This window comes from Tenrec ecaudatus, chromosome 4 (genome assembly GCF_050624435.1).
Source record: "Tenrec ecaudatus isolate mTenEca1 chromosome 4, mTenEca1.hap1, whole genome shotgun sequence".
Lineage (NCBI taxonomy): Eukaryota > Metazoa > Chordata > Mammalia > Afrosoricida > Tenrecidae > Tenrec > Tenrec ecaudatus.
This window is the reverse complement of record NC_134533.1, coordinates 144,720,406-144,745,798: the sequence shown is the minus strand read 5'-3', so window position 1 is coordinate 144,745,798 and position 25,393 is coordinate 144,720,406. Positions and strand designations below refer to the sequence as shown.

The window sequence follows — 25,393 nt, the reverse complement described above, 5'->3', positions numbered from 1 at the left end:
CTCTGGAGAACTACATTGGTGGGAGCAGACGGCTGGAACAGGAGTAGTGAGTGTAAGATGGTAGGTGGATGGAATTGAATGCTGAAGGGCTTGTGAGGAAATTCCCTTTTAATTCTTGTTCTTTTGTTTTTTTATAGGTTTTTTATCAGTCACAGAAAAATGGATCACTTAAAACATTGGAAGAACTCTGCTGTCACAATACTGCTATAATCTGAACTAAGATTGATGGATGCAAATTCATGACAATAAATTTCTGCATTATAGAACTGCTGAAGACCTAAATGTTGATATTCTTCCACAAAAATAATAATGAAATGCAATGATAGTACTAAATAAAACAAAATCATGATTGATATTTTACTGTAAATTATTAGACTTGCTAATACACATGTGCAGCCACTACTGTATTTTGACAAAACCTCATATTTGAATGGTTTTCCTTATGGGAGAAGCATTATATTTGCAAGAATCCACTGAATACTGCCATCATATATTTTTAACTAAGTGGCAATTTGGAAAATTTACTTGAAACTGGAGTTCTAGAAAATTCCACCACGAAGTGGATTTGGTATCATGGCAGCAGCGTACAGACTTGTGGTTAGTGCTGTGAACCACTACAGCAGTGTGGTGATAGACCGGCGTCTTGAGCAGGCTATACATTATTGCACTGGACCCTGCCACCCCTTCACGCATGGTGTTGACTGCATTGTGGTACATCATAGTGTTTGTGCAGACCTCTTGCATATCCCTGTGTCTCAGTTCAAAGACGGCAACCTGGACTCTGTGTTTCTACCCCATGAAAATGGGCTTTCCTCAGCTGAAAGTGACTATGCTCATCAGGCCCTCACAGGTGTGCCCCGGATCAGGAAAGGGTCCGCAATCCAGAGCACCTGTAACTTAAAGGACATCGCAGGAGAAGCAATCAGTTTTGCCAGTGGAAAAATAAAAGAATTTTCCCTTGAAAAACTTAAAAACTCTAACCATGCCGCTTATAAAAAGGGAAGGAAAGTTAAGTCGGATGCATTTAATAGGCGGTCGGTTGATTTTGACTTGCTCTGTGGTCATTATAACAATGATGGAAATGCCCCATCCTTTGGTTTACTCCGGAGTGCCTCAATGGAGGAAAAATCTTTGTCTCATAGAAGCTCACTTGATCTGACCCTGACTTCCATGTTTCTCCAAAATTTCTCCGAGGAAGACCTGGTTACTCAGATTTTGGAAAAACACAAACTAGATAACTTTTCTTCTGGTACCGACATCAAAATGTGTTTAGACATTTTGCTGAAATGTTCTGAGGATTTAAAAAAATGCACAGACATCATAAAGCAATGCATAAAGAAAAAGTCAGGGGGTAGCATCAATGAAGGAAATGGTCACGATGCAATAGCTAGCTCTGAAACTGTCTATGTGAATGTAATGACCAGATTATCATCCTATCTGAAGAAGTTACCATTTGAATTTGTGCACTCTGGACATAATGAAGCCATAGATTTAACAGAATTGGTCAGTAATATGCCTAGTTTACAACTGACTCCATTCTCCCCAATATTTGGCACTGAGCAGCCACCTAAATATGAAGATGTTGTCCAGCTCTCAGCCCCTGAGTCTGGACGGTTTCAGACGATTGAACTGCAAAATGATAATCACAATTCTAGGAAAATGGACAATACGAAAGTTATTCCGAACAACTCCACAAGTTCAGTATATAACTTAGAGGTAAATGATCCCAGAATTCCAAAAGCTGTCCAACTTCAATCACAGCCATCAACCATGAACCCTTTGGAAAATGTTTCCTCTGTTGAGTTAATGGAGACTCTTTACATTGAAGAAGAATCAGATGGAAAGAAAGCACTAGACAAAGAACAAAAGACAAAAAATAGACCCAATCACGAATTAGTAAAGGGAAATCAAGATCGAGCAGAATTTTCAGACCATGAAACTCATATTAAACAGTGTGCTGCCTCCGTGCAAAATGACATTGGTAAGATATTTGAGAAACCAGTTGTTAATCTATCTGAGGAAGACTTTAACCCAAAAGTTCCTAAATTTGAAGAAAGAGACCACAGAGATTTTATGAATCCTAACAGTCAGGAAGAGATAGATAAACTGTTAATGGATTTAGAGTCTTTTTCACAAAGAATGGAGACCTCTCTAAGGGAGCCACTTTCCAATGGTAAAAACTCTAATTCTGTAAAATGTCAGAGTCACCTGACTGCACAGGTACCTGTAGATCAGGAGCCTAACTCTAAAGTCACTTCACCTGTAGATCTTGAGCCCAAATCTAAAGTTTCTTCACCGTCAGAGAAAGTCTCACCTTCCTGCCTAACAAGGATCATTGAAACCAATGGACACAAAATAGAAGAAGAGGATCGAGCTCTCTTACTTCGAATTCTAGAAAGCATTGAAGACTTTGCTCAAGAATTAGTTGACTGCAAATCAGGCAGAGGGAGCCTATCACAGGAAAAGGAAATGATGCAGATTCTACAGGAAACCTTAACAACTTCTTCCCAGGTCAATCCATCAGTCTGTAGAAGTCCCATTGGTGATAAAGCCAAAGATACAACTTCAATGGTTCTGATTCAACAAACTCCAGAGGTGATCAAGGTAAGACCCCAAAATCGTGAGTCTTGAACAACATAAAAAGAAATTTGCAAAATTTATAAATGAAAACTATTTCTGTTTTGTTTTTATTTTCTAGTAAGAGTACATTTACTCAGTACCCTAGTAAAAGTTTTGATTATAAATATCCAACAGTATAAAAAGTACAAAATAGATCTGTAGCTTTCTAACATATTCATACAAAGTGCACGACTGCATATAGTAATCCTACAGAAAGAGGTGGAGGGCGAAAAAAAGACTGGTTGAGGTCTAGTAATAAACACATATAGGAGTAGACATGATCCATATTATAGTATATTCTCCCACCAAGACTGCACCCAGATGTACAAGAAGAGAAAAGAAACCGTCCAAACAAAACTTGGAAGGAAGATGATGAGGCTGGGATTCTTGTAATACACCTCAAAGGTTGTGAGAGAGCCACCCCAATTTACTGTGTAGTCTGCACTTAGGGTGGCATGGAGGAGGTAGGTTTTTACCCAAAGGAAGCAAACACCTTTGCTTCTGGGCAGTAGTCTTCCAAAAGCAACCATTTCACAAACAAATGCCTTCCTGAGGTGCAGAGTGCACACCACACCACACCCCCCACTCCTGTTGCTACCTCCTCAAACTGCCTTGTCCTCTGGTAACTATTTTGATCGTTATTTTATGTTCTAACAAAGTTCCTGCTCTACCCTAGGGATGGGTTCACAATTAAAAGGAAAAGATTTAGAGCCAAGCTGACTGGTTGCTCTTACTCTGCCTTCTCGCCTTATCCAACTTTCATCTTAACTGGGTGACCAAAGGAAATGCACTTACCGGTAACCTCAGTGGCCTCATGTAAATAGAGATGGGTTGACATAGTGACTGCAATAGGTTCAAACACAACCCTAGTGAGGGTGGCATTCTGTTATACCTAAGATTGCTGTTGTGAGTCACGCAACAACAACAACAACAACATATAATGGAATCAGTAAAGAGCTCACACAAACAAGCAAACCCATTGCCATTGAGCAATTCTGACTCTTGTTGACCTCACATGTTTTAGAGTAGAACTGTGTTCCTAGGGATTTTCAATAACTGTAATCTTATGGAAATATACCAGAAGGCCATTCTTCCACAAAGGTAGGCATTTAATGTTTGTTTCTATGCTTCTCAGTTAACCAATAGAGCATTTATTACCCCATGCCTCTGCAGACCTATGTAAGGTGTGGTGTAAAGAGAGGACAGTTTACAATCTAATTGGGGTGACAAAACCAATATACCTAAAACAGTACGTAAGCACGGTTCAAAGTAATCTTAGTGTGGTAGGTCATATGAGTCAGCATCAACTCCATGGCAGGGAGTTTGGTTTGTTTGGGGTTTTTTTGGAGACCTTCAATGCAAGTGAAAATATCATCTAGAGTTAGAAGTGTCTTCAGAAGGCCCCATTACTGCAAGTAGTGCTTTCCAGTAATCACAGAAAGTAAATATTCTATCCATTTGTATGCATGTGTGTTAGCACTTGCTTATGTTACAAGTTCAACATGTTCTTACACCTGCCCCATCTGGAATCTGTGGTTATGAGTTCACTAAGGAAGGGGAAGACAGAGATGATGTATTTAATTGCTTTATTGCAGACGTGACACATTTCATTTCTGCTCAAAGTGTGATCACTTTTTACCTAAACTGAGAAACAGTACGGAGAATATTTGGGGAACACTACCTCTACTACATGGATGTGCTGTAGATAGCAGCATGTATGAATTCAGAGACATGCAGCTAAGCCAACAGGAAACAAGTTATAGAATAAGATGTATTACTTAGGTATGTACAGTTGTGCCAAAAGCATGAAAAAAGTGCTATGTTTGGAACAATGATGACATCAAGATAGAGCAAAAGGAAACTGAGGATAGGACATACAGTGATAGTAGTAGTGTTTTATTTCATAATTTATGTGGTGAGTCCATAATCAGACTCTATGCTTAAATACCATCTAGTAAATGTTTTAAAAGCCAATTGGCTATGAGAGATGACAGATTTGAGGCCACATTAAAAAAAACCAGTTACATATTACCTTAGCCATTCTCATTAGAATTTTTCTTTGAGCAGGGGAAGAATATTGTGGTCAGATGAATAATTTTTTTCCTGGTGTTCATTTAGTGGTGGGGGTTCTCTGTGCAGTTACTAGCAACACTGAAGTTTAAAACAATACATATTTCAGGTTATCAAATGGTGGTTTGGATCTAATTAACCTCAAGCATTCATTGAATATTTTAATGAAATTTGTTTGTGAGATTCATTTGTTTCTTTACAAATATTAATATTTCTATGAACTTGGGTCAATATTGGGGGAAAAACTGTAGGAATTCACTACTAAAAGTTTTTTTCCTATACTAGAAAAACCTCAAAAATAAAGGAAAAAAATCTTTTCATGTGTACAGGCAATGCTTTTGTGCTTAATACACATTTTCTAAAGGAAAAACTATTTAATAACCTCAAAATGATAATGACATAATAAGCTCTGCCAATTATGAGCAAAGGCGTTATCACAATACAGTATTGCAATACTGTGACCTATTCCATCTCTCAACAGTTATAACTGGGAGCCCTTTGAGTTTTACTGTGTACCTTTTGTTATGTGAAAAGGGGGTTAAAAATCTTCTGAGAGAAATGAACTACAGTTAAAGTAGAAAATGCGAATCTTTATCCAAGAGCAAGTCTTATGCCTCTCCTGTGCCCCGGGCTTAGCTTGTGAACAGGTTTCCTGCGACACACCCCTATCTAAATGCCAAAACCCCAAGCCAAACTCACTGCTGTCCAGTCAGTTCCCACTCACATGTTTCAGAGACAGCAAATCTTCATGGGACCAAAGCCAAACTCACTGCCAGGGAGTCGCTGCTGACTCATAGCAACCCTGTAGCACAGAGTAGAAACTGCTCCTGGGAGTCTCTGAGACGACACTGTACACAGGAGTAGAGAGCCCTGTTTCACTGGACTCTAAATGAACTGAGCTTCCTCATTTTTACATAACTATGAACTGAAAAAAATCTTATAGAAAGTCTCCTGCCAGTCTTTTAAATAAGTTCCAATATCACAGAATGAAGTAAAAGTTGATAAGATTTCATAGAAAAGGTACAGTGATTGATATTTTAAAACATTTTTACTATCTACCATCTACTGTTTAGCCTTATCAAATCCATACATATTCCTATAGCCTTCAAATATCTGCTTTTACTATTTTCATTATCGTTATATATTTTTTAAATCTCATATTGAAATCCCTAGGCCACCACTCCTCCATACCTCTCCTTTTCAGAGGGAACCAGGATCCTGAAGTTGATGTTTATGGCCCCATACAAGTTTTTCTATTTTACTATCCAAATACCTATATGGAAAATGCTATCTTAGGTACTATAGAGTTGGTTACAGCTCATAATGACCCTATGTACAATAGAATAAAACACCGACTAAATCACGAGTCCTGTGCCAGCCTCACAATTACCACGTTTCAGCCCATGTGTCAACTTGTCTTGTGAAGGGTCTGCCTATTTTTTACTGACTCTCTACCAAGCACGATGTCCTTTAAAGAAGCTTCATGCAGCAGATTTGCTCAGTATATGTTGAATGATTTCTTGACTGCTGCTTCCATGAGCATTGGTTTTAGATCCAAGTAAAATGAAATTATTAAAGCTTTACTCTTTTTAATCATGATGTTGCTATGGAAACAGCATTGTTTGTTTGTTTTTTTGCTTTTAGAGAGAGAGTGGATGGAAAGTGGTAGGAAGTAAGAAAGTGAGGTACTTATGAAAGACCTTGTATGTTATGTTAAAGAGACTATGAGGAAGTAAGGAGCGAAAGAAGACTTAAACAGGAAAGTCTGATTTGTTTATTTTTTTATGATTTGTTTTTTAGAATGAATTTTAAATTGGTTTTGTCTTAACCTTTCAGACAGCTAAAAATAAATTAATCATTCAAAATGTTTTAATTAAAATGTTCATATAAAAGAAGTACTTTTAAATGGCATTGATAATTATCCATAAGAAGACAGATTAGTTAATATTTTATATTGTCACTATTTTAATATGTACTTCAAAATATTTTCCCAAGAGTGAGCAATATTTGTTTTCTGGATATAATATAAATGAAGTTGAAACCTCTATTGGGAAAGGGAACCAAATAAAAAATACTAGGAGTATATTGAGAGATGAAGAGAATATTGGTCTGCGGCCAGGAACTAAATCTGGCCTCTGCTTGAGTTTGTAAATAAAGTTTTATTGGAACATAGCTAATCCTGTTAGTTTACATGTGGTCTGTGGCTGCTTATGTGCTGCAACAGCCAAGTTGAATAAGTGCAAGAGACCACGAAGCCTAAATTATTTACCATCTAGCCATTTCCTGACTCCTGTCAAAATATTATTTCATAGTTCAGTCAAAATACACTTTTGATAAAATTCAGTCTAATGTTTTGTTAAAGGTATTGAAAATTCTGGAAACATTCACAGATCAATAGCAAAAACTGCGTATGGTTGGGGATTTTTCAAATATTCTACTAGTAGAGTAAAAAACAAAAGTTTCAAAATTCTTCATTGTGAATTCTGGCCTCTATAACTTTTCTCCCCTCATCTCCATATTCACATGCTAGCACCAACTTTTCTATTTCACTCGGCTTCCATCTCATCTTCTATCTTCTTTCCCTTTCTTTACGCACGAGCCCAGCCATAAAACTTTCTTAGTGTGTTGTTATCAATATCAATGGCTAGAAAATAAACCTTCAGAACATGACTTTTCTCAACCCCTCCACATACCAGGAACCAGTCTATAGGTTCCAGAATAACAAATGGGCCTGAAAGTGAGTTGAGCAAAAGTAAGAACAGTTTGTGGAGGAGGGCAAGTGGGACAGTGTCGGAGGTCCCAGAGGGTTTCATGATGAAGAATTTGAGTGAATTACGAAGAACTTACTCTGACATGGAGAAGAATAACTTTTAAAATACTTAGAACCTATATTGCCCATAATACATGGTATCATAAGTGGTATTTTATTGCCTTCAGTGGATGGTAGTATGGTCATTTTTATCTGTTGTTAGCAGAAGCACATTAATTATTGATGAGAAGGTAAAATAATAAGCCCTATTCTCCCTTGAAACTTGTTTTCACTTAGTTTTAGTGAAATAAAGCCAGGGGAAACAATTCTATTACTATTTGACTTAATTCAAAGAAGGGAAAGTATGGGAGCTTTCGATGAAGGGAGAAGAATTTAAGATGAATAAAGAAGATCTTTTAAGATCTTTTAAAAAAGCAATGCTAACATTTACATCTACTGAAACTTGAATTTTTCAGTTACTTGAGGGAGAAACCTGCCTGACTCAGTAAAAGGTATGAATTAGAAATTCATTGTTTTCAAGTAATAGTTTATTAGTTGGGACAGAAGAGTCGAATTACTATCAAAATATTGCCAAAGGTGGACTTCAGCTAAATCTATTTCAATGATCACTTATAATCAGTACATTTATTTCTTGATAGGCAAAATGAAGGTTGCCAACGTGCTTAAGAATCACATATTTCTTATGGTGTAAGCATTTGTAGATTTTTGTAACTACTATGCATAGCATAGAGTACATATGAGCCAAACATGTAACGAGCTTCAATGGAGCCCACAGGTATGAGAGTGGAGATATGTGATACAAATAGAAAGTAATGGAAGTGGTGAGAAATATAGGTAAGGTGCAACACGAACTCAGAGAAGGGATTCAAGGAAGATTTTCTGGAGGAGCTAAATATTTAATTAAAGCTAGAACACTCTTAGCCAACTCATTTACTCAGGGACCATTGCTGATGTTAGCACAGCGTTAACTAAGGGTGAAGCTTTATTTTTCACAGATTTTACCATTTATATTTAGTGAAGCCTTTCTATGCACTACTTGAAATTGTGTGCACACGCACAGCTCTGCCATTCATTCTCTCATTTACTATTTTATTCTTTGCTCTGACGGAACGTACGTTCTAGTGATGAGGAGGCTGTTAAAATTAAAACAACAAATGGGTAACTGAAATAATATCTCAATGGGTATAAAATGTCAAGAATTTTACCTGTTAGACTCTCAGCTATATCCCAAAACAAAATGGTGACTAGTCCTAATGGGTGCTAAATATATATTTTTTAATTATTGTCATTTTTGTAGTATTTCAGTATTTAAATTGAGTAGTATTAAATTTAAATATTGCAGTAGTATTTAAATTTTTCCTCACACATTCTTTTGTAAGAAAAAAATATTTTTAAATACAAGGTAATTTTTCTAATATAATATACCCTAAGAGATTTCTTCAATGTAACTAGGCTTGATGAAGCTCTTGAAACTAAACTTTATATTAAGTGACCATCTTTAGGAATTTGATAGATTTACCAATATAAACTGATCCTGTTTATAATTTCAGCTATGCCAGCCCTTGCATCGGCTTTAATTTCCTATAAGGCTTGAGAGTCAGATACAGACCTTTAAATCCTCGTTCTACCATTTCCCATGAAATGTCCAGCAAATAAAAATTAACCTGGACTAGATTTCATAGGTTCTTCTAGTATGCTGACTCATGGACCTACTTTTGGAAACCCCAGTTGAGCTGTTTACTTTGGGGGGGGTGGCTCTGGCATCTGAGAAATATGGCTTCATCAGTTGTTAAATGTGCAACATAATGCTCACTTATCATCAGGGTCCTTGACCATCAATCCTAGCCTTCTGTTTTGACATCTGAGAATGATTATACATTATAATATTATAATATTATAATATTAAGGCTCTTAGTCATGTCCACACCCAGAAGAACATATAGCCATGTTTTAGGAATACTTGAAGGCAAAATTTTAGATTTATTGGTTCTTTTTGCTATTAGTCATGAATTGTTTACCTATCCTTCAGAGGCAACATAAAGCAAGACACAAAAGTGCTCCTTTGATTTCTGTCATAATTATGCTTAATTATTTTATTGAATCCAGTGAGGAGAAGGCTGTAGGAGTAGAGTAGGAACAAAGAAACCATAGATTTGTAGATAATCACTTCCTTGCATCTCTCCCAACCCCAGGGACGTATTATTTAGAGTAAAATAACATTATTAAAATAAAACAACTCATTAACTAAAGAAATATCACATTGGAGCAAAAAGGAAACGTATATAAAATTTTAGAATGCATTGTGTTAAACTGGGTTGACTAGAGAACCAAATCCAGTGACACCCTTATATGTGTAAGAAAGAACTTTATATCAAGAAGTAATTTGTATCAAGAAAGCAAACTCAAGTCTTTAAGTCCAAAACTAGTCCATAAGTCCCTCGTCAGACTCCCGCAGCCACGTGCAATGATGCAGAATGCAGGAAGATCACAGGTCCATGGATTCAGAGTCGTGTGTATCCAAGACTGGTGGAAACGTGGCAGGACTGGCAGCTTGGTGTTTGTGTGTATGTGTGTGGGGGGTGCGGGGGTGCGGCGCTGCAAGCAAAGTGAAGGGAGAGGGGGTGGGGACAGGGTCCCTGCTTAAAAGTAGGCCACAGCCTCAAAGACACAGCATCAGACTGCAGATTTGATTTTATTCCTTGCCAGAATTGTCTAGGTGACAAAAAATCATCTGACTACCACAAAAGTATTAGCTAGTTCCTCTATAGTCAATTTCCTTCCGAAGGCTTATGGTGATGAAGTAAGTCTGTCATTAATGTTAGTATTTTAGCCTCTTCTGCCAGTTAAGAGCCACCATGTGAGAAAGGCCTTTTTATTATGTATTTTTAATTGAAGTATCATGCATACAATTTACCCTTTTAAAGGACAAAATTTAATAATTTTTAGAATATACACAAGGTTGTGAAACCATCACCACAATCTAATTCCAGAACATTTTCGTCATGAAAAAACTATCCATACTCAACACTACCCTTTTCCTCCTCCTCCCAGTCTCTGACAGCAATAGTCAGCTTCATTGCCCGATAACTTTGCCTCTTCTGGACATGTCATGGCATATCTTTTTGTATCTGTGTACTTTAACATAATGTTTTCAAGATTCATCCAGAGTATAGCACGTATCACTGTTGTGCCTTTTTAGTGCTGAATAATATCCAGTTGTTTAGATAAACTACTTTTCATTTTCCCATCATTTGATAGACATTTTTGGTAGACATTTAAATTGTTTCCATTTTGAAACTATTGTAAATAATGTTGTTTTACATGGTCAAGTTTTTGTGTGGACAAAGAGAAGCTTTGATTTAGCATTAAAAAATTTTTCAAAACAACCCATTTCATTTTCTTGGAAGTACCCTTCTGATATAAAAGAACCTCCTATTGAATGTTTTTTCCCACATCATCTTTTGAGCAAAATGTTTTCGTATCATTTCAGAGTAATTCTGCTGTCTTCTGATCCTGATTCTGTCAGCTCACTGCAGTATAGTTTACAGAGCCGCATTCATTTCCAAGCTTTGCCGTGCTTTGTATTCCCGTTACCTCAGTTCCTTGAAGCTTTACTGCCTGAATTAGTTCTTAACACCAAGGCCTTAACTGAGGGCACTGCCTCAGTCTCCCCAATCCTGTTCAACTGACTTTAGTGAATGACTTTATACATTGGTATATAAAATAAAAGGCTAGACTTGTTTGGCCACAAAGCTGTATAAAAAATACTAGTCACTCTCATGCTTAAGTCAGAATAAGTGGTTTACTACTTTAAGCGTATGTTTAAAATCACTTTCTGTAACTCGTGCAGTCAGCCCATATTTTTGCTTAATGTGTCCCATGGAGCTGATTCTTTCCAGAGACAGAGAAAATTAACATTGTATATTCATTTTCATAGGGGGGGAAACGGGATTATGAGAGGATTAATAAAATTCTTCTAAAAAATCCATCCTGAATTTTATATTAAATCTCCAAAAATGATTTCTACTAAAGGGGAATGTGCTGGGTCTCACACACTTTTTTTCTTCCATCTCTCTTTCATAATAACACCTTCCTTCAGGGTGTAGGCCTTCCTAGACTTACTCCTTAGAGTTCTCCTTTAGGTCTCTGAAGACGGTAAGGGAGCATTTTTCTTCATCAAGTTACTGGTGGGGGGCTAAAAAGGCTCTTCATTTTAGGATCACATGCAAAGAGGCTAGTAAACCTATCAAACCTTGCGTGCAGAACTCATTCTAGATATATTTTGTTTTGTATATTGTTTTTTGACAAATATTATTGCCATTGCCCAAGAATGCTAGTTCTGGAGCAAGACCTATGGAATTATAAGGCAGGAAAGAGATGCCAGCCTGGACCATTGGCTCTCAAGATAGCAACTGCTATATTCCCATCATCGGACCAATCTATTGTGTGCTTTTATCACACTTGCCTTGAAAAGCCAGGTTGAGTGCATGATCCAAACAAAACACCCTGCATCTTGAGACAATGTATACCCATTAGTTTTCTTTAAGTCAAATAGAGATACAGATAACTGTTCAGGAAGTCCCTAATGATGGACATCTATCTTGTTAGGATGGTCTTTATAGATGTTGCAGAGGGATAAAAAAAATTTTTTTAAGCTCTTGAGGTTATTCCAGAAAGAGTGGGCAGATGCTTACGTCTCGCTCTTTCCACTGTAACCGCACACAGCTCCTAATTTTCCAGTTCCCAAAGGGACTATAACCTGTGTGTTAGCCCTACACTCTCTGATTCGTTCTGGCTAGCCCCTCCAGGGACAACTTCCTCTCAGAAGTTGCTTCTCCCTCTTACTACCCTTTCCCATGAATTGTACTTCCCCTTATGAGAAGAGAGTGGACTGTAGGTCATGTTAGGATATGCAGCAAAATTCCTCTGTACTTAGTGCTTCTCATTGAAGAAGCCCCTCTGTCAGTTTTTTGTAACATGGTTACTTTCATGTGCTGTGATAGTGTAAGTTATACCAGTATTGTAAGTTTTTTGTAACATGGTTACTTTCATGTGCTGTGATATTGTAAGTTATATTTTGTAACATGGTTACTTTCATGTGCTGTGACAGTTGAAGTTATACCAGCAGGGTCACACTTAGTGAAAAAAAAAAATTGGTTTCAGCAGAGAGTCCAAATTAAGAACAAAAAGGAATAGTCCACTTCTGAGGAATGAGCCACTATAAACCTTATGAAGAGCAGGGGAACAGTGTCAGATAGAGTGCCGAAAGATGCGCCCATCAGGTTAGAAACACTGAAAATAGGACTCGGGAAGAGCTGCCTCCCCAAAGTAGAGTCAACCCTGAGATGGCGAGGACGGAACAAAGCTTTAGGACCTCCATTTGCCTGCGGGGCGTGACTCAAAATAAGCACAAGCAGCTGCAAATGTTCATTAAATAATTGGAATGTGGAATGTAAAAAGTATAAATATAGGAAAGTTAAAAGTTATCAAAAATGAAATGAAACACATATTGATACTGTAGGCATTAGTGAGCTGAAATGGACTAGTATTGGCCATATTGAATCAGTCATGATCTGTTATATTAGAAATGGCAAATTCTAGAGAAATGGCATTGTATTCATCATTAAAAAGAACATTTCAAGATCTGTTAAAGTACAGTGTTGTCTATAATAGTATAATTTACTTCTACAAGGAACCCCAACCAGTTAATATAGTAGTTCTCAACCTTCCTAATGTAGCGACCCTTTAATACAGTTCCTCATGTTGTGGTGACCCCTCCAACCATAAAATTATTTTTGTTGCTGCTTCATAACTAATTTTTCTACTGTTATGAATCGGAAAACCCCCGTGAAAGAGTCATTCAACCCCCCCCCCAAGGGTCGTGACCCACAGGTTGAGAACCACTGAGTTAATAAAACTAATACTCAAATTTACGTACCAACCACTAAAACTAGTGATAAGGAAATTGAATAATTATACTGACTTCAGCCTAAAATTGATCAGGCAATCCAGTCAGTTATGATGCATTGATAATTACTGGGAAACGGAATAGGAACATTGGGAGCAAAGAAGGACCAGTAGTGGGAAAAGTTGGCCTTGTGAGAGAAATGAAGCTGGAGATCACATGATAGGATTTTACAAAAGCAAAGACGTCTTCATTGCAAACACCTTTTTCAACAACATCAATGGGAATGATACACGTGGACCTCACCAGATATAATATACAGGACTCAAATTAGCTACATCTTAGAAGAAAAATCAGCCAAATATCAGCCAAAACAAGTCCAGGGACTGAATATGAAACAGATCATTAATTTCTCCTATGGTGAGTTCAAATTCAAGTTGAATAGAATTAAAAATATGTCTAACAAGAGCCAAAATAGGGCCTTGAGTGTATCTCACCTGAATTAGAGGCCATCTCAGTTTGACACATTAAATACTAATCAGTTGTAGGATGGTATCAAGAACATCATACTTGAAGAAAGTAAAATTCTTGCCATAAGACAGAAAAGAGCAAAGCCCCTGAGGAGCGCCCCAAATAGACCAGGCTAGGAGGCAGTACCCTGAACCCCCTAGGACTGGTGGGGAGATAGTTATAAAGGTTATAAAGGTCAGTGGACAGACCTGGAACTATCTATGCTCTTTGGGGTTTTTAAAAATTATTTTTCTTTATATATTTTTCTCTTTTTATTCAACATTTTGTTTTGTTTTTGTATTGTCTATGTTACTGTTGGTTTGCCTACAGATATAAGATAGACATTGGAAGGAGGCCCAAGGAAAAAGCAATGGGAATGAAGTGAGCAAACTATGTCATAGACAGGGGAACAACGAGGGAATTATAATCAACAATGAGGAGGACGTAGAGAGCCTGGGGGTGATGGAGCAACAGCAATCTAGCTGAGAGGAATTACTAGAGGCGGAAGAAGGACAAGTGAGGGTGCGCAGGAGGAAGGTGAAAGAAAACAGAAAATATCTAGGAAGCAAAGCTATCGATAGAGGTATGAACATAATTGTGCACTTATGTGAATACATTAATTCATAAAAATAGAGGTATTGGCCTATGTACATATATTTATATGGCAATACATTGAGGAAGTGGATGGGCTTCAGGTCTCTGCTCAAGCTCTTCCTCAACATAAGAACACTTTGTTCGAACAGCCTGGCCATTCTGTGATGCTCGCCTCCCTGCACGATTGCTAAAGACAAAATGGGTGCACAAGCAAATGTGGTGAAAAAACCTGATGGTATCCAATTATCAAAAGATACAGCATCTGAGACATAAAGGCTTGAACTTAAACAAGCAGCCATCCGGCAGAGAAGCAACACGCCCACACAGAAGCACACCAGCCTGTGCGATCAAGAGGTGTCAATGGAATCAGGTATCAGAAGACCCAGAATGAACAAACAAACAATCAAAACCGTATTGCTGAGAACATGGGGGGATTGGAAGAGATGAATCAACCAGTGTGAAGTGTAGCACCAATGAGACACACAGTATTTCTCTGGTTCCTTGAGGCTTTGTCACCCCCTACTATCATGACTCCAGTCCTGCCTCTCACTGTGGGCTAGGCTGGAGCATGTACACAGGTACAGCTGAGAGCTCAGGGCACATGGAATCCAGGTCAGATAAACCCCTCAGGAACAGAAATGGGAGGGGCAATGAAATGAGGGTTAGGGGTCGGTGGGGAAAAGAAGGGGGAAGAAACCGCAGGGGAAAGGAGACAGTCGTTGTAAGATATGAAAATTTATAATTTATCAAGGGGTCATGAGGGAGGGAGAGTAAAAAGGGAAGCTGATACCAAGGGCTAAAATAGAAAGTAAATGTTTAGAAACTTATAATGGTAACATATGTGTAAATATGCTTGATACAGTTGATGTATGGATTATAATGAGAGCTGTAAGAGCCTCCAGTAAAATTATCTTTAAAAAAATAAGAAAGAAAGAAAACAGATCAAAATGAATGTCAGAATAGACTCTAAAACTTGCTCTTGGACACAGAGTAGCTAAAGCAATGGAGGAAATGAAGTAAAAGTACTGAACAGAAGGTTTCAAAAGGCATATTGAGGTGATGACGTAAAATGTAATAATATGTGCAACATAAAATAAAATGAGGTGATGAAGTAAAACATTCTAATAAAATGGAGTTAGAAAACCAAAAGAAAAGGACATACAGCATATTTCAGGCTAAAAGACTGAAGAAAACATCCACACCTCAAGTTACAATATGGAAGGAGTCTGTGAGCAAAATACTGAACGATGTAGGAAGTATCAAAGAACATCGAAAGAATACAAGGAGTCACTATACAGAAACAAAAAATTAGGGTTCAAACCATTTCCAGAAGCAGTGTATGATTACGAACCAATTGTATTGAAGGAGGAAGCCCAAGCTACACTGACAACATTAGCAAAAAACAAACAAGGCTTCGGGATTTGAAGGAATACCAATTGAAATGTGCCAACAAATGCAGCTCTGGAAGTACTCACTAGTTTATGCCAAGAATCTTGGAAGACAGCTACTGGCCAAACAACTAGACAAGATATCCATGTCTGTGTCCATTCCAAAGAAAAGTGCCTGAACAGAATGATTACACAATATTATTAAGATCACATAAGAGTGAAATTTTGCTGACCAAAACCAAATTCACTGCCATCAAGTCGATGTCGATTCATAGCGACCTTATAGGACAAGGTAGAATTGCCCTGGGAGTTTCCAAGACTAACTGTTTGTTTATGGTTGTTGAAAGCCTAGTCTTTCTCCCACGGAACACGGATCTACATATAACCCTCTCCCTGGGGGATGGACAACAGAAACGTGGGAGACGTTGGACAGTGTAAGATATGGCAAAATAATGAATAAATTATCAAGGGTTTATGAGGGAGGAGGAGGAAAATGAGCTGATACCAAGGGCTCAAGTAGAAAGCAAATGTTTTGGGAATGATGAGGGCAACAATGTACAAATGTGCTTGACACGATGGATGTATGGATTGTGATAAAAGTTGTAGGGTCCCCCAATAAAATGATTTTTTTTTAAAAGAACTGCTGGCCTTGCGAATCACAGCCCCACTCGTAACCACTACACCACCAGGGCACCTTGAAAAACATTTTTGACACAGCATCTAGAAATTCAAGTGAGATTCAGAAGAGCAGGGAATGAGGGATATCATTTTAGGCTTCAGATGAATTTTGGGTGAAAGTAGTGACTATCAGAAAGATGTTTACTTATGTTGTGTTGACTATACATAGGCATCCAACTGTTTGGATCGTAACAAACGATAGCCTTGAGAAGAGTGGGAATTCTACAACACTTCATTGTGTTCCTGGGGAAACTACATAAACAACACTGTGCATGTGGAACCTCTATACAGACTGACAGAACTTACTTACATTGAATGGTTTAGCATCAGGAAAGGGGTGTTCAGGGTTGTATCCTTTCACTATACTTATTCAGTGTTTGCTGAGCAAGTAAGAAGCTTGACTATATATAAAGAAGGCAGCAGTATGAGGATCAGTGAAAACTTACTGAAACCTGCTAAAAGGAAGAAGGACATGGGACACCTAACTGATGATTAAAAAGAGTAGCTTTCAGTGTGGATTATACCTAAACATCAAACAAAAATCCTCACAACTGAACCAACAGACTATCAGAAAAGACTGAAGTTATCAAGGATTTCATTTTGCTTGGTCCATAATCAAGGCTTGTGGAAGCACCAGTCAAGAAATAAAATGACCTTCCACTGGAGGTCTACACGCCGCTGCCACTGCCGCCACCATATCTCTAGTAATCCCTGAGAAGTTCCAGCACATTTTGCGAGTACTCAATGCTAACATCAGTGGGCAGCGGAAAATAGCCTTTGCCATCACCGCCATGAAGGGTGTGGGGCGAAGATATGCTCATGTGGTAAGAAAGCAGACATGGACCTCACCAAGAGAGCAGGAGAGCTCACTGAAGATGAGGTTGAGTGGGTGATCACCATCATGCAGGACAAGATTCCAGACTGGTTCTTGAATAGACAGAAAGGTGAGAAGGATGGCAAATACAGCCGGGTCCTGGACAGTAAGCTCCGCGAAGATCTGGAGCGGCTAAAAAAGATCCACGCCCACAGGGCTGTGCCACTTATGTGGTCTTAGAGTTCGAGGCCAGCACACCAAAACCTCTGGCCACCGTGGCCGAACTGTTGGTGTTCCAAGAAGAAATAAAGACTGTCAACCTTGTCTATTAATAAGTAGTTTATACACACACACAAGAAATAAAATGATATATTACACTGGTACATCTGCTGCACAAGACTTCTTTAAATTGTTAAAGAGCAAAGAAGTCACATTGAGAACTAAGGTGCCCCTGACCCAAGCCATGGTATTTTCATATGCCTCATATGCATGTGGACACTGGACAGCAAACAAGGAAGACAAGAGGCAGGTTGATGCCTTTGAATAATGACAATATTGAAGAATATTAGAAGTGCTATGGACTGCCAGAAGAGCAAACCAGCTGTCTTGGAGGAAGTACAGCCAGAATGCTCCTCAGAAGGAAGGCAAAACTTCATCTCATGTACTTTGGACACGCTGTCAGGAAAGACCGGTCCCTGGAAAAAGCATCGTGTTTGGTAAAGGACAGCATCAGGCAAGAAGAAGACCCTCAGAGGTGTATTGATACAGTGGCTACAACAATGGGCTCCCACATTTAAAATAGCCACATGTTGGTGCTTTCAGCTAGTTATGTACTCCTTGAAACAAACATTCTCAAATCCTTTCTAGAATCAAACAAATACTTTCATATAAATAAACAAAAAGCAAATAAACCAACCTAATTTTAGCCCTTGGAACTTATTGCCACATCTAGTTCTTTTAGATATCCATTTTTTCTCCTTTGAATGTTTTGTGTAACAATTGGGTAAATCAAAAGTCACAGCTTATTTTATTATCAGAAGATATGGAAAAATATTTTTTTGGTTAAGAGTGTAGCACAGCAGGCTTTTTACCATTGTTCCAACTTTAAAAATTAAGGGACCTGTGGAAAATAAATGCAAATCATTGTCCTTGGTTTCACAACCAACATTGTACTGGGTACAAGGTACTAGGTACAATAAGGAAGAGGCCACCTTTGTATCCTCATTATCCAGCCAAAGTGTCTGGCACATAATAAGTACTCAACAAACTGTTGAGTGAATGAATGATACAATTTTTACCTTACCCCAAAGGGGTTAGATACTTAGACAAGCAGCTGTCAGATTATTAAATATTGCAGTAGAGCTCTAATAGGATTAGGATTGATGGTAGGGTATCATGAATGTGAGTGTATTCTAAGTGTAAAATGTGTATTCTAGGTATTCTTAACATTTCCTAAACATTATATTTTTTATAAAAACATTAACATTTTACTTAAATATTATTTGATATAAAGCCAAAGCTTTTACTTTTAGAATAACTTTGATAAATGGAGTTCCTTAGAATCTTTAATTAATTACATAATACAGTTGTTTACTAGTTCAGTTTCTTTACTGTAATGAGTACTGAAGCAATTTGAATGTGGACACTAGATATTAAATTTTTTTTCTCCTTTCTCTCACGTATAACTCATTCTACAGCTGAGTATGTTTAGCAGTTTGCCTTGACTGTTATTTTATAAGGTATTTAACTTTTTCTTTTAATTGTAGAAAGAATTATTTTTTTCATAGTCATAAATTATTAGTTCACAGAGCTGAGTTGAGTAATTACTATAAACAGTACAAACAGCATGAACAGGTTGGGGGAAACACAACTGATTATTAGTAAAGTGTACAACTTTAACTGCTGAGATGAGAAATGTGAAACATGCTAGAAAGAATGATCCAAATTATGGCTATCCTTGAGAAGAATGAGAATTCCAGAGAATTCCATAGTGCTTTTGGAAAGCTTGTGCAGGGATCAAGAGGTAGTTGTGTGAACAGAACAAGGGGATCCTGTAAGGTTTTAAATCAGAAAAAGCATAAGGATTCTATTGTTTCACCACCATACTTACTTAGTTTATTTACTGAGCAGATAATCAGAGAGCTGGATTTATAGGCAGCATCAGGATTGGTGAAAGGTTTATTAACAACCTGAGATATGCACTTGACACATCCTTGTATGTTAAAAGTGAAGAGGCCTTTTGGCACTTGCTGGTGAAGAACAAAGAGGGCAGCCTTCAAGTGGAGATTACAACTCAATGTAAGGAAGACCAAGATCCTCACAGAAAAAAGATAGAGCTCAAGTTGAAAGAAACATCAGTCTAGTGGTTTCATATCAAAATATTTTTCAACCAAGTGCATATTAAAAGCTTTCAGGTAAGATTTTGTCTGAGCGGAGTTCCACATCCTAAAAAAAAGAAAACCACGGTTGAACACGTGTAAATCCAGTTAAAAAGTAAACATATTACAGGTGTCAGAATGTTTTTAAATGAAGATAAAAGCTGACTTATTTAAGCTGCAGAAAACAATAGAAAACCAAATGTTTCCTACTATATTAAGCACAAATGGTAAAGAAGAATTGTAAGCTATTTGTTGATTTTGGTAATGATATTTAGTTTACCTTTTCTAACAATAGAACTTTAAATACTGAACGTTAAAAGTTCATTTGTGAAAGTTCATACGTGAAGGTTAATTTATAAATACTTAAATGAAATCATGTATTAGATCTTTCAGAGATGATTTCTTTCATGTTCCTCAAAAACTCATAAATTTAAGATATATGAGTACAGTGTTACTATGTAATCATCCTTTGTACCCTTCTTAATAGACAAAACATATATACCGTATATACTCGTGTAGAAGTCGAGTTTTTCAGCACAAAAAATGTGCTGGAAAACTGGGGTTTGGCTTATATACGGGTCAGTGGTACCCCAGCGAGGTGTAGTATCTTACGGGTGATTGCCGTTCCTCCGCTGTTCATTCAAAGCCCCGCTGACACTGCAGGACTTTGAATGTTTGTTTACTCACATCTAACCAATCAGAGCTGTCCTATGAGGTGGACTGCTCCAATTCGCAGTAGCACCCATAGTGATTCACTTACGCTGGCAGCTGAACTGGGAAGCATGTGTCTGAGGCTGCGTTCAGTCTCTCCCCTCTGGTCTCTGTGTTAATTCACATCCTGCATTTCCCACCATAGGCTTATACTCGAGTCAATCAGTTTTTCTGGTTTCCCAGGTAATAATTATGTACCTTGGCTTGTACTCGGGTCGGCTTATATTTGAGTATATTTGGTAATTTATTTTGCTGATGTTGAGAATATACACTATAAAGCATATACCAATTCAGCAATTTCTACATAGCCACTTTAGTCCCCTTGATTATGTTCTTCAAGTTATGCACCTGCTTGCACTCTCAGTCTCTGACTTGTTCCTCTCCCTTTAATATAACCTCATTATCCCCCAAATTTCTTATCTAATCTTTTGAGTTGCTAGTGTCAGTTTGATCCCATATGAAATAATTCACTACCATCTAGTCGATTGTGAAGATAGACATTAAAAGAGCACAGAGCTCAAGGCAGACACTCTTTACTGGTTAAGCTTATTAACTAATGCTTGGTTTTCAGGAGACTTGAGAATATTTTCAGTTTAAAGGTTTGAAGATTGCTTTGCCAAATTTCACACTAAGCATCTAAAGCTTCTTGCTCGTTACATTGCCATTCCAGTCTCTTAACCAACACATTTTACAATAAATTATGAAATGCATCCAACACTTCAAAGACTAGATATGTTAACAAAAACCGTTTCCTGCTTTTCCTTTGAGAATGAAAGATTATGTTTATCTCTACATTTTGATCAAGTGGATTTAGAAGGTTCTTGATATCTGATTCCTCTTCAAAGAACAAATTCTTAAATTGTTCTAAAATACTAGTTTCAAATTTGAAGTGCAGCCTGTCCTCTTTGTTTCCTCTATAAAATATTAAATAACAAAAGCCAAAAATGCTGACCATATTTCTACCAGTTGGAAGAGAAACTTTTGCATGGATTGACACCTCCTGTACTCCTGAGTTTGAGGAGGAGCATTATCCGACAGGTTGCTATTTTTAGGTCCAGCTGTAATGTTTCTAACTTTGGTGCTGGGGTAGTGGGTGCTTTCTTTCCCAGAAGGCTCTGTATTCTCAGCATGTACATGTCAATTTGACGTCCAGTTACCTACAAGGAGCAACGGGCTCACAGCAGGCTGTATTTAACTTGAACATTATGAGCAGGACTTGTGAGCCGCTGGCGGCAATTGGAAACCAGCTGCATGTCACTACAAGCATCGATTGTGGTCCCTGGAGACTGGGAGAGCATAATGTTTGAAGTTAATTTGTCTGGGAGATAGAAGAAAAAAAAAATCTACCTGACAAGATCGACAACTTGCTAACACTGACTCTCTTCAGAAGTGTTCTGGACAGTTTCTAAGTAAACGTTCAATTTTCAAAGATGATGATCAAGGAGACATCTCTACGGAGGGACCCGGATTTAAGGGGAGAGTTAGCGTTCCTGGCACGGGGCTGTGATTTTGTCCTTCCCTCACGGTTTAAGAAGCGCCTGAAGTCTTTTCAGCAGGCACAGGTTTGAAATTTGGGTGGTTTGGGTTTTTAAAAAATATATTTTATACTAATAAAATGGCACCCAATGAACTAACAAATAATTTTACAGCTCACTTGTATCTTGATACTAGATCAAGGAATTAATCTGTTCCCTCTATATAGCTATTTGCAGAAAGTTATTTGTAGAGAGATTCCAACAGGTTTAAAAATAGACCTTCTGGACCTGGAGTACAGTACTCACATTTTTCTCTTGTAGAAAGGGAATCCAGTTTTAGAGATCATAAATAAAAACAGATCTCTTACAACTTAGTGGAAAAAAATACTAGGGTTTTAATAGAAATATCTTCAGGAAACTAGTACTTCTGTGTTAAAAAGCTTTGCTTTTTAATCAGTAGTCTTCTGTTTGATCAATAGCCTATCTTTGTGTTGGCTTGGGTACATCTATGGTGAATGTTTTTAAAAAGGAATATTGCTTCTCCATCTGTTTTAAAAGGAATTATTTTACAGCGAGACTGTGTAACGAAATGTATATACGTAATGAAGGGTGGCAGTTACTTCTAGATTGTGAAAGAATGTCCTCCCTCAAGCTCTGAGAGGGAATTGTTTTTGCTTGAGAGGATATGATTTTCAGAGTTCATGCTTTCTTGTTTACAAGCTTAGGGCCAATATCTCACCAAAATAAGTTACCTTACATTGAGTACAATACAAACCAAGGATTTTATGAATAATGGCCATCCAAAACCCAGGTACCAATTTTATCATTGTGATTGTGACCCACAGTCACTTCAATTATTTCTGTGACCATATGAATGGCTTTTTATAGGTTAAAAAAAAGTTAAGTATTATAAATGCTACAGTGACATATAATAGTTTTAAGGATGCAATTCAGAATGAATAAATTATTTTGTTTATAATGGAACTAAAATGGAGAATTGTGATAGATATTTTATCCATTTGATTCTAACCAATTCAAAATAAACAGGGAATATATTTTTACTGCTGCTTGCAGGTTTGACCGAAACAGCTATATTCAAAATTAGCCAATCCTAAACTTGCAAATAAACCTTGGAAAAATTGTATTTCTTGGTTTTATTCTAGAATGTATGGAGAGAGAATAGTATTAAGCTACTTAAGGCACCAATTCCGGGTCTCGTGTTGGACTAAGAAAAATTAATTGAAAGAACTGAAAGTTCAAAATAGTATTTAAAGAAAAAGAAAATATACCTAATATCAGTTTTATTAACTAAGAATTACACATTGAACTATTAAATGCAAAGTCAGCAGTTCGAAATCACCAACCACACAGTGGGAGAAAGATGAAGCTTTCTTCTTCGGTAAAGATTTGCAGCCTCAGAAATCTGTCAGGGCAATTCTACTCTGCAGTATTAGGTAACTGTGAGTTGAAATTGACTTGATGACAGTGAGTTTGCTTTGGTTTTTACTTGTGAATTTTTCTGTATTGGTAAATCCATTAAGGAAAGTAGAGTGGAATTTTTACTAATTTTTCATTTAAGTATAAAATTTTACAGATAGCCAGTTAGTTGTGAATGTCATTTTTTTCTGCCAAGGGCTATATCATAGGTTCCCAAACTTATTTGACCTACCCATTCCTTTACCAGAAAAAAACAAAACAACAACTCAGTATTCCCTGGCGATTAAAAACTTTTACCCTATAGCCCACCATCCCGAAAGTGTAGCTATTACTTTTGCAGCCCCCTGGGTCCTTCCAGCACCTCCCAAGAGCCAGTATCACCTCCTTTGAGAAACACTGGTCTATATGGATAAGGATTTTAGCTCATCATTAACCTCAAATTAGAAATGTGGCATTAACACTAAAGGCTTGTTTTCCACCACCACCAGTGTGTGTCCACCGGCACCTGTGTTTTTAATTGTGTCACAATCACCCTGAGACCCAGTAGCTATCACACCATGCAAACATTTTAGGGGAGGGGGAGACGTTTAATGATTGTACTTACAGTCGAACAAATATTCATCAGAGAATAATAGAAAGGAAATGACACTAATATAAATGCTTAAGTAAAGGCCCAAAATTATTATATGTCTTATTTTAGAACTTTAAGATCAACTTCTCCTTTTACTTTTGACTTCAAATTTTTACTCATATGGCTATGTAATAATTACAGATTTAGCATTAAGGCAGAGAAACTATTTATTTAAAACAGATTATTAGTTTGTTAAACCACAAGTAGTTTGTAAATTTAAAACTTCTTATACAAGTATAAATTACTTTTTCATTTCTTGTTGATTCTGAAGGCCATGCCAAGTCATGTTTAATCTTGAGCACCTCGCCCTTTGGCCTAGGTGGAGACAAATCTGTACCCAGCACTATTTTAACCTTTCACCTATGTTATGTCACATAATTTCACTTTAGATTACAAAACAACTCTCAATGAAGTAGGCACTTTACTTCAGTTTTATTACTGAAATTCTGAAAGATCAATAATCGTCCTGTGGTCAAAGAAATAAGCCATCGCTGTTATCTGTTAAGTTTTTCATATTCCATTGGTTTCCCCTCTGAGCTGTTTCTTCTTTGAGGATTGCTTTACATGTGAAATATACTGATACTACAGGAATAGCATGGTGTGACAGCTGGCCTGCATATCCTCAACAGTATTAACATATGAGCAGACTATAGAGTAATACCACATATTAACATGGGAAATGGACCGTGTCTAACAAAAGCAGTGGGTTAAACTATATTCGTCACAAGTTTATGTGAATGAAGCTTTTCTTCTATCATACTCATATTTTGAAGGGCAGCTAAGATTGTTATCCTGAATTTAAGCTCCTATTACATGTCAAAAGAAAATATGATGCTCAGGTCTACTTAGGTAAATTATTGTTCAGCTTTAGGGGTTTCATGGTGATGATTTAAGAAAGAATAATATTAAAGCAGTTTTGTGCTCAGTGAAATTTTAAATAAATCTAACAAATCAGTAGTCATGTCCATCTTTCATGCTTTATGGAGCATCTAATACAGTCCTCATGAACCTTAATAGAAAATTTGATCAAACTTCAATCAGAAATTGGAACCTCAAAAATCTTCATGGATTTCTTTCTTCTTTTTCTGCTAGGAATCTCAGAACTAAATTTAGTGTTCATTGATAAACTTTTTCCTCAGTGTTGGTGTAACTCCCCCTCCCTTTCCCTAAATCATGGATAATCTCAATATCTCTCTCACACACACACACACATACACACTTTAAAAAAAATGCTCATAGCTTTTTTTGGTAGGTCATAAATCTTTTGGGGGAAGAAAGAAGATGTAAACTAGAAGTGAGTTAATAATAAATTGCAAATCAAATTTGGATGTGATGAAAGTCATGACCATGATCCTTTAGCTATACCATGAATGAGGAAATATGTATCCACTCATACAGTGTGGCATGCCCTTA

The 25,393-nt window shown here is 37.3% G+C and overlaps 1 protein-coding gene and 1 pseudogene across 5 annotated transcripts in view; both read left to right on the top strand.

The window, feature by feature from the left end:
- The window catches only part of PPP2R3A (protein phosphatase 2 regulatory subunit B''alpha), a 202,596-nt gene that overhangs the window by 54,494 nt on the left and 122,709 nt on the right, over window positions 1–25,393 (top strand). For all 5 annotated transcript variants that reach the window (XM_075546885.1, XM_075546883.1, XM_075546886.1 and 2 more), the window contains one exon: window positions 138–2,604. In XM_075546885.1, coding sequence (XP_075403000.1) covers window positions 574–2,604 — 2,031 coding nt within the window. In that variant the 5' untranslated portion in view covers window positions 138–573. The remainder of the gene's footprint in view (window positions 1–137; window positions 2,605–25,393) is intronic.
- Window positions 12,729–18,804, top strand: LOC142444458 (small ribosomal subunit protein uS13-like; annotated as a pseudogene).